General features: G+C 39.4%; 1 protein-coding gene across 13 annotated transcripts in view; it reads right to left on the bottom strand.

Annotated features, from left to right (window-relative positions):
• Nucleotides 1–14444, bottom strand: part of NCOA6 (nuclear receptor coactivator 6) — a 99295-nt gene that overhangs the window by 21933 nt on the left and 62918 nt on the right. For 8 of the 13 annotated variants that reach the window (XR_014235359.1, XR_014235360.1, XM_082358793.1 and 5 more), the window contains 5 exons: nt 12163–12291; nt 10752–11600; nt 8559–8705; nt 4930–6046; nt 2270–2391 (listed from right to left, as the gene is read on the bottom strand). Coding sequence is in view for 11 of the 13 variants with exons in the window: in XM_082358793.1 (XP_082214919.1) it covers nt 2270–2391; nt 4930–6046; nt 8559–8705; nt 10752–11600; nt 12163–12291 (2364 nt within the window). In the remaining 2 variants the exon portion in view is untranslated. The remainder of the gene's footprint in view (nt 1–2269; nt 2392–4929; nt 6047–8558; nt 8706–10751; nt 11601–12162; nt 12292–14444) is intronic. The other 5 variants (XM_082358800.1, XM_082358801.1, XM_082358802.1 and 2 more) reach the window with 5 other exon arrangements.

Here is a 14444-nt window from a genome sequence, read left to right as displayed (position 1 = left end):
TAATTTCAGGAAAAGAACTCTGAGGGACAATGCCTTATAGATTTCTAGAAGGCAACATCTCAAATGATTCTTTCTTTTGTGAAAATTTTATTTGGCATTTTAGAACCAAAACCTTACACAATCAGCAGAAAGGATGGAAAGATCATTAACCAAGAATAAAGGTTGTTCAGTGGGAAAAAGCGGGCATATAACTGGGATAAATACAATTTCACAAACTAGATTTATTTCACTGTTGCATGAAAAATACATTAGGAAAGTTTTATGAAGGTACAGGCATAAGGACAGCTGGCCCTGGCAGTCAGAAGAAGTGTTGGCTCAAGATTTTCATAGAGCAGCTATCAAATGCTGCTGCCACAGGGTCACACCCTGTGTTTAATAGCTAATCAATTTCTTCTAGCTAATGATAGACATGGCACCAATGAGTACAATGTGCAGAATCCAGTTTTGAAGTTTCTTTTTAATCCTTTTTTGTTTTAGGCCCAACTAACCTCTTTACATTTATAAAGCCAACAACATATGGCATTTCTATAGGTTTAACTCAGGTTCCCATGTTAAGAATTGTAATTTCTGTAGAAGCCTTGATGTCAGGGCTATGATACAAATGACTTTTTCTTTAAAATTAGGCCACCAGACAGCATAGATACCAAAGACAGCAGCACAGACAATACAGCAGCCTCTCTCGAAAGTAACAGTTAAGGGCATGGCTACTGTAAAGGTTCCAGAAGCTGGAGGCAGCAGTCCAAAGGGCATTAATGATAAGATAGATTGGGGTTGTTGTGACAGAATGGTGGAGAGGGAAAGCCAGGACACACACACGTGCATATAACATAATCAAAAACCAAGTTTATTAATCAAGGGATGAAAATTCATATGCCTTTAGGGGCCAGACCGGTAATGAAGAAGAGAAGTGGGCTGGTATAAGACAGTAGTAGTTCTGTGGACAGAGCCAAACTGCAGAGCTGATGCTCTATCTAAAGGCATTTAAATTCAGGTTTCTGTTTGGTTTAGGATGCTGCACGACAATTCAAACATATCGGTAGGCTAAATTCAGCCTACAGGCTCCCAGTTTGCAAACTGTAGAAAGGAAGCAATAATGTGTGTGAGAACCCCTGGGATTTAATAGAAGAATTCAGATGTATCTGAGGGAAGAAGGCACCTTCCTGTTCATAATGCCTCTGGACCACCACCAAAGACTGGTGACCTCCCAGCCTCAATTGTGCTGCTGTAACTCACTGATGGGAAGTGTGGTGTACCAAAAAATTTGTAATAAATAACACAAATCATAATGAATTCACTTTTTTTTTTGATTCACTTTTAAAATACATAAATTAAGGGTGGACTAAAGTTTATCCCTAAAATAACATCACTTACACTTACATGCCAAAAAAGGAGGTGGAGGAACTAGAAAGGAAGAAACAAAACATAAGCCTTTGTATACACATGGAAGTGTGGCCTAAAAGTGACAGGCTTGTGTGTCTTCAACTGTGTCACAGGGGAATAAAGTTACAAATCACTGCTCAGGCCAAGAGGAACCAGGTATAGAGACACTGTGACAGCTGGCCTTGGTTCTATAATACCTAGGTTGGAATGAACGAATTTTAGGAGACTTTTTCCTTTTCAACATAATTTTCAACATTTAGAGGATGATATTATTTTATAATCAGAGGAGTATACAACACAGAGGGCTTCAACAATATTGGTCCTATTTATTATTAACCTGGGTAGGAAGTACATGAGTGTCTGTTTTATTACTCTTTACATATTTTTTATGTTTAAAGATTCATAATAAAAGTTCTATTTAAAAAATCTTATTTTAAACCCTGGTAGTTCTCTGCTTTGAGAAAGCCCCAGTAGGAAAGGCTGCAGGAAAGGCAGGCAAGCAGGATTAGAGTGAAAACATCTTTTCATTTAATATTAATCCATTTTGATGCCAACTAGAACCTTGATATTGACAAGAATAAAGAGGCACTTGACATTTTAGTCTGATTTTATGAAGACCTAAAATAATGAAGACTAATTTGAGCAAAAGACACACACACACACACACAAATACATACACACACATGCACACATATACGCCTTCAGAAGTTATATCTGAAATTTTTTTACTTAATATCAAGGCACAGTTTCCAAATACTAGACACATTAAACCACCAAAGTAGCCTAGTTAGTAGACAAAATAAAATACTATTGTTTCCTTGAAAAAAAGACTTATAATGCTGTAAATAAATGATGACAAGCATATAAACTTTAGTTAACATTTTATCACCTGGTGGTCGGTTTGAAAATTCTGGCAGTTTAGGGCCTGAGTTGTCCAAGTTAATTCCTTGTTCTCCAGGCAATGGCTGCTGATCAGCCTCCTCCAGACCAGCTGGGCGAGTATCTGGGGTGCTAAAAGATAAATTACACATTTGAGAGTAAGTTGTATAGTTTATACACAAAACTAAGCTTAACCCCTCCCCTGTTTCTGAAGAAATCTATTTGCATTATCATTCTTAGCATTATTTACATCTCTCTAGTCTGATGAAGTATTCAATATTTGGCATAAAAAATCTGCCAATTTCATTAAATGTTAAAATCCACTTAATTTAATAACATGGCTATTTACTCAAAGTGTTTTCTACAAATTTCTGATATAATGATTTTCATGTAATCATCCATCCCTTAGATGTTTTAAGGGATCATAGTTTGGGCTATCAATATTATAAAGTACTGTGCCTATGAAACCACATTATCTTTAGGGTAGCTATCAAATTCAACCAGGGAGTCCAGATTGTTTCTTTTTTTGTGAATATTGCAGTGGTGGCTCCAACAATTCATAACACCTTGCAAGAAGCTGTAGATTGGCTAATGAAAATGGTATTCAGAGAACAAAGAAAGCCAGAGAATACCAGAACAAAGCTAATTAATTTTGTTGCAGAACGTGTATTTATTTAACAGACATCCCCATTGGCTTTGGGATGCTTTCATTTTTACCTGGGTGAACCTTAGAATTTTTTGTGGGGAAGAAAAAAACGTTACCTACTAACACCCACATTCCCAAAGAACCAGAGTGCTCACAGCCCTCATTTTGTTTTTAATCTTACTCTTAGCTGTACTTTTCTTTTCTACCTTTTGTCTCCCTTTGCCCTGATATTGGTCACTCACTTTTAGACAGTATTTTACCTCACTGTACTCTGTGTAGTTTCATTACCTTAAATCCATTTTAAAAGCCCTAGCACATGGGAATTTAGAACCTGAAGCAGGTCCTGAGCACATGCAGATGCCTATATCAATTTGCTCCTTATATGACTTCTCTCTCACTTCAAATTATAGGCAAGGATTCTGCAGTATCCTTTACTTTCAAAGAACTGTATTGCTAAAAAAAATATCTCAGATACCTGGTCCAGTTACCTCATGTTATGGATGAAAAAACAAAGGCCCACAGAGGTGTTAGAAAACAGGTCCAAGGTTCCACAGTAAGCTAGTGGTAGAATTGGGAGCATGCACTCTTACTTTTAACTTATTGTCTCCCTTCCTAGGAGCCTTGATGCTGTATAAGGCCCTTTTCACTATCTGTAGCCCCAACAAGTAAGCAATCTCCCTAAGTGCTGGTGCAGACAGCAAAAATCCATACTAATGGCAACTGAAGAACCCTACAATTTTACTCCTAGATTACTGGGAGGAATAAATATTGCCACAGAAATGTTATTCCCACACAGGTCGATAGTAGTAAAGAATTTAACTTAGAAAGAGCTATTGGAAAAATCAGATAACCAAACGGGTTATTAATTCTGAATTCAGGAAAAATACAGGTTGTTAATATACAATTACTGAATTTTGATTTATAAGATTCAAGAAAAAAGTGAATATAATACTAGAGTACAACCAAAGAAATATTGTGAGAAGGCTGAGAAAAAGGCAGTTGGTTTTATTTTGAACATTTCTGTTCCCTTAACTAAAGCTCCCCTATTCTCTTCTATAGTTCTAGCAATTTATTTGAATTAACCTGTTTTACACTCCTCAGTCACTATTTTCTGGTAATAAATGTCTCTGAATTTCAGTTTTATAATTAAAGGCAGAAAATCTAGTTTAATCAATATTCCTTTTGGAAACATTTTATCAAGGCCAAAAATATGACTTAAATTAATGCTTAGCTTCAGGAAATGTAATATAAGTTAATTGCCCTTCCTGCTGTAATCTTGCAAAAGAACTCACCTTTACAAAAAGGGTAACTGATTTAAAAGGTCCAATCATCTTAGCATGAGATTTTAAGCTGCTGCTGATGATAAAGAGCCTTTAAAGGAAAGGCACCTGTACAAAAAACTGTTTCTATTTGAGAGACAGAAGGGAGTCTCCATAAACGGTTTTCATTTCCAAAACACATACAGCCTTTCTGGCTCCCCAACAGTCATTTATAAACCTGACATGCTTTGTGGAGTTACAGTGTGGCAGCACTGGCTACCTTTCAGGCTCTGAATGCCACAACCCCCCGGAGACTACAGACTTAAGAGACATATATCAGTTGACTGCAATGTATGAACCTTGTTTGGCTCCGTATTTGAACAAACTGTAAAAAAACTTAATTTGAGATAATCAGGGAAATGTGGACACTGTCTGGAAATGTGAGAATATGAAGGAAGTATTAGTTTTTCCAGGTGTGCTAATGGTATTTCGTGGTCATAAAAAACACAAAACAAAGACAAAAACCTGTCCTTATTTTTCAGAGGTACATACTGAAATATTTAAAGTGAACTTGCTTTAAAATAACCAAGAGGATAATGGGGAGAGCATGGATGAAGGCAAGATGGATTATGAGCTGATAATTTGAAGCAGGGGTAATTTCATTATACTATTCTTATTTTATACATGTTTAAAATTTTCCATCAAAAAAAGTTGTTCACATAGAAATAAATGAATAAGATTTTAGGCAAAACTATCACAACCTACTTTAGATCCTGCTGACTATTTTTCTTCTTCCGAGGGGGTTTCTTCTTCTTCGGTTTATTTGCGTTGGTATTATTTTGCTTATTGTTTACCCCAAAATGGCCTGCAGAGATATCACTCTGCAATAAGTTGACCAACAATGGGCTTGTTAGCGTGACATCCTTATTGACCGGGAAGCCTGGATTCTGACCACAGGACATCTGATTTCCATTGGGTGCTCCACTGAAAGGTGCATTGAAAGGCATCCCATGGCCTGAGAAGTGGTTTCCCGAGGCACTGTTTCCCTGCATGGCCTGCACGTGGGGGGGGACCATGTTGCTTTGTTGCATGCTAACGTCAGGCATCATCTGAGACAAGCTGACATCGTTATTTGCTGTAGTAGCAGGATCGCCATGTGGCTGGGCCATATGTGGGCTGGGCCCTGGTGGCCTCAAGACCTGCCCCTGAATCCCCATAACCTGAGATGGACTGTTGCTCACGGGCCCTTGCTGGGGCAGCATCTGTCCTGACATCTGTCCCGTAAACTGCACCATGTTTCCTTGCATGTTTGGAGTTGGTCCCCTCATTATCTGTGCTGGTCCCGACATGACATTAGATTGGTTCTGAGTGTTAAACTGTTGCTTATTCCCCTGCATCTGATTGGTCATAATCTGCTCTATCATTGGGTTCTGTTGAAGCAAAACTTGCCCCTGAGGCCCCATCATCTGGTTATGTGGTGCCATCATTTGTGGGCCCTGCTGGGGAAGCATCTGCTTGGGTGGGGTCATCCTCTGGGGCGAGGGCCCAAGATTTTGGCTCTGAGGATTCACCATCATCTGACCCTGCGGCATAAGCTGGGCCCTTGAAAGGATCATAGGGTTCTGAGGGTTCAAGGTTCCTTGTTGCTGGACCATCTGGCCCTGGGAGGGCACGATCTGCTGGTGCATGCTCATCAGCTGAGATGGTGGGCCCTGCTGGGGCTGGCCTTGCATGTTGCCCAGGTTCACCTGAGGAACCCCAGAACTACCAGCCTGTTGGTTGTTCATGTTGCCATGAATTCCCATGAGGCTGGGCTGCATCATATTTGGTGGCCCGTGGGACACCTGCATCTGGTTTTGAGGAGGACCAGCTCCTTGACCACCTTTAAAAAAAAAAAGGCACAGTTTCAGAAAGTAATACTATTATCTTGTTGGTATTAAGATTCTCAAATTACCTTATTAGAAAAACACAACTCACCCATATCCACTGACCAACATAAACAAATGTGCTGTGCTTAACATACTTCTGTGAGTTTTCCATAGTATGGATATGTGACTGTGGCATATATTCTCAGTGACCATACAATAGAGAAGGAGAAACCGTTTCTTTACTCCTATTTGGTAACTTAAAGATAACATTTTGAAGATCAATAAAGTTTATTTTCTCTTAGATTAAACAAAGAGAAAGGCAGCATCTCATTATTTAAAAATGATGTGCAGCTACCTTAAAATGAAGAACATTTATGAAAAGCACTGTAGGCTAGTGAAATAAGCTCTGCTTTAGATGAGTCAGGAAACAAAAGATGTGATGTAGTGTTTAAGAAAACTTCAGCAAAGTTGAGAAGACATTTAAAAATGCTCCTTGGAAAACTAATAATGACTCTCAAAGGTTATGCATGTGATATCTGGATTGATATCTGGATGCTGCACTGTAAAGAAAAGAACAGCTAATACTTCTTAAAGACAGGTCTCCTCTGCCCCAATGTGGTAAAAATTATTTAATCTTGATCTGGAAGCTGAGCCTCTGGTGGAACTAACAGACAATTCAGAAGCTGCAGACAGAGGACAGTCAACAAAGGATGTTAAAACTTCAGTGACCCTCCCCTGTGGCAGTCCCTGGTGGACTACATGGGACATGTTTTATTCTTCTCAATTATTTCTAATTCAGACAAAGAACACTGCCTGGCTTGCTGCAGTGTTTACTTATTGTTGGGTCTTTGGGACTTTCCTATAACTGCTTATATTATCTCTCCCTTTTTGTAGAATAACCTTTAGCTTATTTTATCCCTCCTCATTTTTTTTCCATTTTTAAATGGGGACTAAAAAGTGGTAGCCACAATGAAGTTATGAGCCCAGTCCATGCTCCAGCCAGGAGACAGGGGACAAACTGTCCACTGTTCATACAATCCAGATTTTTCCTGAATCCTAAGGAAGATTTTCTAAACTGGCCTTAAACTGAATTCCATGACCACTGTATATACTACATACACTAATATACCAGTGTATATTCATCCAATCAACAATTATCTATTGAGTACCTAATATGTACAAGGCATTTTTGGTACCGAGGTAACAACAATAAACAAGACAGACCAAATCCCTGACCCCTTAGAGTCTAGTTGGCAAGAGTAAAATAACAAAGTATTTTCACAGGAAGAAGTAAAAGCTAACAAGAGCAATAATGTAGGGTAGGAGAAGAGAAAACGACAGACGAGTAGAGCTCTCTTAGATGGGATAAACAGAGAAATCAAAACAATATGTGCATGTGGGAGGAAGGCACCATATAAAAATATATCAATAAAAGAGTTGTGCTTATGTGGAGGAATTATGAATGATTTTATCACTATTTTAAAACTTCCTATAGAAAACATGAATTCACATAGCTCAGGAATTATAGTTTTGCATTAGCAGATAGGGGAAGTCATGCAGTTTGCCCTACCCTTCTCTAAGCTTTCAAGAGGTTTTTTTTTTTTTAAGTTTAAGACTATTCTCCTTCCTTAGTGATTTACAATTAATGTTGGAACCACATAACTGAACTATAACTCCAAGTGGGGATCGGAGTTCAGAAAATATTTGTGCTACCTCAGTCCAAATTTCCTGAATGAGAAAGGGTAAGAGGGTTAGTCATGTGCCACCTAAAAGCAACCAGAAACATGAAGTCTGGGCTTATACAATGTTGCTTACAAATACTTTTTAGCCATTCTGCTCCACACTATTTGTCCTCCTAACCTGTATTGATTAAAGCCTGGTCTTCAAACAACACAGAATTCAGACACTCAGCATATACAATGTTAACATGAACTATAAAGAGATTTTAAAAGCCACAGTTGTTCAAAATGCCATGTGCCTCCATGCCTTTGTACCTATCATCTCCTTTGCCAGAAACAACTTTTGCCCTTTCACTAACTGAGCGGTCAGCAAACTATGGTCCATGGGCCAAATGAGGCCCATTGCCAGTTTGTAAATAACATGAATTCAGAGTTCAGGAATATAGTTTTGCAGTAGCACACAGGCAGGTTGGAACACTGCCATGGTCATTCATTTATGTATCGTCTATGGCTACTTTGGTGCTGCAACAGCAAAGTTATGCAGTTGCAACAGAGAACATATAACCTGCAAAGCCTAAAATATTTACTATCTGGTTCTTTTCAGGAAAAAAAAAAAATGCTGATCCCAGCTCTACCTCAAGTTTTATCTCCTTTCTTTAGGTGTTTCTAGATTCTCCAGACATTTTACCTACTTTCAATATATCAGTTATTGCCCTGAAAGAATAATTATTTATAGGTCTGAAACTAAGGGGAAGGACCAGGGCTTCTACTTCTCTGTATATCCTTGTTGTCTACCTACCTCACAATGTTCAATAAATGCTGGCTGAATAAATCACAGAAAACAAACCTGCATGCTGGACATTTTGATTTGCTTGCAGCTGAGGGGCTCCTGAATTCCCAGGGGTAGTTGCTGTGGTCGAAGGCACCTGACCTTGCATAAAGTTCGGGTTGGCCTGTCCTGCTGAGAAGCCAGGTGGGAGGCGTTTAGGCATTCCTTAATAGAAAACAATGAGTAAGGCAGTTACCTAGCAAATTTATACTCTTGCTTAGATGTGGAATGAATAAGGAAGGATGAGCTGCATGAAGTCTCCACTGGCTTAGCTCTCTCTGTCACACTGGTAGGATCTTTAATAAGGTTGGGAAAGATGGTTAAAAAAATCAACACAATCTCTTACATGAGCATTGTCAAAATGAAAAAGAAATACTAAAAAATTTACACTTAGAACATGCCAAGGAAAAGATGGCAATCTGCTCCCTAAATGTGATCTGAGGCCACGTCACAGCAAGGTTTAGGGCTCACTTTTCTGTAATACAACGGACCCCAAAACTTTACATACTTTAACACAGGTACCAAAGGAATATGCTAAATTCTCTCATATTCACACAAACTGATAAGAACTACTATAAAACAAAGACCTGGGTCCTGATATTAAGCATACATAGGTGATTTTTTTTTTTCCATTGAGGGAAATGGATGATAATTTCCTTTGTGGAAAATTTCTGCCCAATATTGTGCTTGTCTCTTTGGAAGAGATGAGAGATCAGAAACAATTCACAGGAGCGTCAAAGTGAGGGTATATTAAATTTATCATTACACCTTCCCCTCCAAAGGTTTGCTGAAATACTGACAGCTATGGTACCAAAAACCATACTCTGATGCAATCTTACTAATAAAGTAGTATTTTCTTTTATAGGAAGGTTTAATTTCAGAAAACAAATCTGTAGTAAGGAGAATCTCAGAACCCACTCATAGTTTATAACATAGGCCTAGATGTGGCCAGATCACCTAGGTGAGCACATCACTTGCTCTATGAAAAGCATTAAGACCTAAGCTCACTTAAAATTTTTTTGTATTAGTCCATTTATTTAAGGGCCAAATTTTCAATGTCCTGAAAAACGCTCTGTAGACAAATATGCATTTGTCCTTTCTTTAGCAGTGACAAGTCCCCATTTGCATGCTTCCATTGTAATTAAATCAGTAATCACATTTGCAGGAGGGACTACCCAGCTTCCACTGATCCAAGGCTGGATGCCCAGAACAGTGAAGTTTGGAGCCGAAACATTCTTGCACTTTCTAAAAACTTCTTAGGATTCAAATGTTACAGCCTGCATGTCAGTAAAAGTAATTACAAGAGAGTGAAAAGACTGATGAGTAACTTAATTTCACCAGAAATCATGGGAACATGCCTTTGCTATGTTGCACTAAAGATGCAAGGGTTTTTTTCTGGGTAGGCAATGGGTGTCTTTTGGTGGGGGGTATGTTTATCAGATGACGGTATTACTCTCTATACCTTACTGAAAAGCTCCAAGCACATTCATGTGCACTAGATCAATGATTAATAAGAATAAATAATAAACATGGAGATGGATAAGTTTTACTGTAATCGTTTTACCTCTCACACATTAAGCTCCATTGCTTTTTCTTCATACAAGAGGCACCTTACAAAATAAATAAATAAATCTCCTTTAGGTATAACTGGTGGAATTCCCTCTCTAAGGAGCAGGCATTGGCATTATAAAACTATAAAAGTCAATGATTTCTGAACTTATTCCCCTTTATACTTTAATCAAATTTAACAAACACCATGCTATTTTACTAACTAGGATTATCAAAATTGAAAATCAGAAGGGCCTTTTCCCCAACAAAACCCTATTCTTATCTTTTCATTTTTGCTCTATTGCATAATCTTAATGTTTTCAACAGCTGAGCAGCTTAATAAGCTGTTAATAAAATCCTGTTTCTTCTGGACGTTTTAATTTACTAGTAGAAGATCAAGCAAAAATATTTTGAAAAACAAAATGAACATCTCTATATTGAATTTTACCTGCATTTTTATCCAGAGGGCTAGCTTAAACATAACCAGTAAGATGCTGCATAATGTATCAAGTTAACTAAGTCATATCAAGTGTCACCACTATATCCACAAAACCAAGTAATTACATCCTTATTTCACTCCCTCCATTAACTCTAAAAATTGAAGTTCTGCTAAGATCTATCTCTAGTAAATTTACCAACACAAATAGCTTCAGTGTTCCTCACCTCCTAGGCCTGGATGTAAACTCTGTGGCCCCTGATTTGGTGGTTGCTGCTGCATCACCATGAAGTTAGGTGGCACGTTTCCCTGTTGAACCATAGGATTCCGACCCGGAGAGCTGACGGGCTGCTGAAATCCCTGGGGAAGTGGGTTATTTTGAGGTGGCCTTGGTCCCATCTGCTGCTGAGTTTGGTTAACCGTTGGGGAGGATGCAGGGGATCCCTGCTGGAAGGAGGAGGGTGAGGAGGCAGGAGACTTGTTGGTGAGGTGGGGCTGCTGCAGGGGGGCTGGGACCCTAGAGGGCCCTCCCTGCAAGCTCTTCATCTGAGGAGCTGTGAACTGGCCTGGGTTGCTCATCTGAGGAAAGTTTGTATGGGCTTGTGAAGCTTGCTGGCTGCCAAAGGGATACGGAGGGGGAGGGTGGGAAGGTGTCTGTACCGTGGCTAAGGATGGTCTTGCCTGGAGTTGCTGTTGCATTGGGCCAGGCAAGGGAGCCTTCTTCCACCCTTGATTTGCAGTCATTGTGCCCAGAGAACTCTGGGCTGGAGGAGGCTGAAGGGCTCCCGAAGGCAGCTGGTTCCAGCCTGGAGGAACAGGCACCTGAGCTGGGGCAGTAAACTGGGGTCGAATTCCCTGTGGCTGCTGCTGCTGATGTTGCTGTGGGGGTCTTGTCTGCAGCTGCTGCTGCTGTTGCTGCTGTTGCTGTGGCTGCGGCTGCAGCTGGGGAAAATTAGCTGGGTTTATCTGTCTGTTCACAGGGACGGGCTGCATTGGGTGGTGCGGGGGAGCTAAAGATCCTGAGGGATGACTTTGCTGCTGTATATGGAGCCCAGAGAGGAGTGGATCCATTGCATCTGTTTAAAGACAGTCAACAAAGCAATAATTAACTTACTGCAACCTAGATCCTTCAGCAATCCTACAGTCTTGGCAATTCTGCCAATATAGAGTAAAATCTTCTGGGATCATTCAATGAAACGTTTGTGAGCACTTGCTATAATGCAAAGCAACTGCCGAGATGACAGAAAGATGAATGTTGTCTAGAAAGAGCTTATGATTCTAAGTGGATATAAGAGCCAAACATAAAATGTGGCGAGCAGTACTCTCCAAAGCATATTCTGAGGAACTATAAGAAAACAAAACAAATACAGAATTCTCGGTCATGGAGTGGCAGGACTAAGTAGGCCAAGGAATAGAGTTTTAGGAATAAGAATAATGATAAGAATAATGAGAAATTCTGAGAAGAAATTCTGAGAAGGAAATGATGACTTTCAGCTTGAAGAAACTAGGGCAGATTTTACATAGAAGACAGCTTTTAAGCTGCGCAGTTAGGAATTTGGCATCAGAGAGAGGTGAATTTTGTAATGATCTGTGCAGGGAGTTCAGCCTCTTCAATTCTCAAAGATTGGAGGTCAGTACCTGACTGAGAAGCAGGGCGAGGAGTCCTGGGCTGCAGTTCTGAATTGGGGCCTGGTGCCATCATGGAAGATGACACATTTCCACCCTGGGGTATCATAACAGTGGCAGGGCTGGTCATCCTTATTAATCCTAGAGAAAAAAAAAATCCCTAGAATAGAGTACTGGCATTGGCACAATGTTTGTTTTTAATGAAATATTTCAAAAATATAAGAAGGTATGGAAAATTTTTATACCACCATCTATCTTATTTAAATCTACACATTCTACCCTGCCTCCTTCAGATATATATGCAGATACACCAGAAGCTGCCTCCTCCTTCCCAATCTCATTCCATTCCCTCCTTCTTATCTTATATCTGGGGTTAACAGTTCCATGCATGTTTATCTTTCCTACATACATAAACTGCATTACATTTTTTGTATGCTTTTAATCTTTGTATAAGTGACACCGTTCTATATGTATTCTTCTTCAGTTTCCCTTCTCACTTAATATTATTTTCTGAGATTCATCCATCTTGGCTGCTACAATAGTGCCCCATTTTATGGAACTGATAAATCCATTCTCCTGCTGATGAATACTAACTTTTCATCCTTAGAATTTTGCAGTGTCATGTATTTGTCCTGTATTCCACAGACAGGTAAGAGTGTCTTTAGACTATATACTTAAAATTGCTAGGTTTTAAAGTATAAGCACCTTCAATTTTACTAGATATTGGTAAACTGCACTCAAAAGCGGTTATGCCAGTTTATACTCTTACTAGCAGTCTGAGAACTCCTTTTGCTCCACATCTTTCTAATTTCTTTTTATTTTAAAAAAATTTTTTTAAAGATTTTTTTTCAAGTGTTTTACTTATTTAGTTGTTTGTTTATTTATTTTTGGCTGATTTGGGTCTTCATTGCTGTGCACGGGCTTTCTCTAGTTGCAGTGAGCGGGGGCTACTCTTCATTGCGGTGCACAGGTTTCTCATTGCGGTGGCTTCTCTTGTTGCGGAGCACGGGCTCTAAGTGCGTGGGCTTCAGTAGTTGTCGTGTGCGGGCTCAGTTGCTCCGTGACATGTGGGATCTTCCTGGACCAGGGGTCGAACCCGTGTCCCCTGCACTGGAAGGCAGATTCTTAACCACTGTACCACCAGGGAAGTCCCTAAAGATTTTTTTGATGTGGACCACTTTTAAAGTCTTTATTGAATTTGCTACAGTATTGCTTCTGTTTTATGCTTTGGTTTTTTGGTCGTGAGGCAAGTGGGATCTTAGCTCCCCAACCAGAGATGGAACCCGCACCCCCTGCATTGGAAGGTGAAGTCTTAACCACTGGACTGCCAGGGAAGTCCCTCTAATTTCTGATACTATTAGACTTTCTAGGATTTAGCATCTGTGCTCGTAAATGAAAATAGCCTATAATTATCCTCTCTTCCTGTCCTTTAATTTTAGCATCAAGATTAAAACAACTTCAAAATGAGCTGGAAAGTATCTTTCCTCTTTTTCTATGCTCTGAAAGAATATATGTATCTGTCTTTTAAATATTTAGTAAGACTCACTTGTAAAATCATCTGAGCCTGTGGTTATACTAATTGATTCATAGGGAGACAGATTATTTCAATTTCTTAAGTAGTTATAGATTTTTCATTTGATATGTCTTATTAAGTCAGTTTTAAATTATATTTTCCAGAAAACTGTTTCTTTGCCAACGCTTTCAAATTTATTAGCATAAAGTTATTCATGGAATACTCTTCTTGCCATTCTTTTTTAAAATTAAGAGACTCCCCTGGTGGTCCAGTGGTAAAGAATCTGCCTTCCAATGCAGGGGACGTGGGTTCGATCCCTGGTCGGGGAACTAAGATCCCACATGCCGCGGGGCAACTAAGCCCGCGTGCCACAACTACTGAGCTCGTACGCCTCAACGAGAGAGCCCATGTGCGGCAAACTACAGAGCCCATAGGCTCTGCAGCCCGCACGCCACAACTATAGAGAGAAAACCCACACGCCACAACTAGAGAGAAGCCTGCATGCCGCAACTAGAGAGAAACCCGAGCAGACCGCGTGCCGTAATGGGAAAAAAAAAAAAAAAGATCCCGTATGCCTCAACAAAGATCCCGTGTGCCACAACTAAGAACCGACGCAGCAAAAAAAAATAAGGAAAATAAACAAATAAATATTTTTAAAAATTAAGATATAATTCACATACTATAAAATACACCCTTTAAAGTGTATGCTTTTTTTCTTTCTTGACGTTGCTTGTGCCTCTTTCTTTTTTATTTATTTGTCTTACCAGGATCATCAATTTTA

Source organism: Balaenoptera borealis (assembly GCF_965194805.1).
Source record: "Balaenoptera borealis genome assembly, chromosome: 16".
NCBI classification, from domain to species: domain Eukaryota; kingdom Metazoa; phylum Chordata; class Mammalia; order Artiodactyla; family Balaenopteridae; genus Balaenoptera; species Balaenoptera borealis.
The sequence above is the reverse complement of the archived record's forward strand: the minus strand, read 5'-3'. Positions and strand labels throughout refer to the sequence as shown.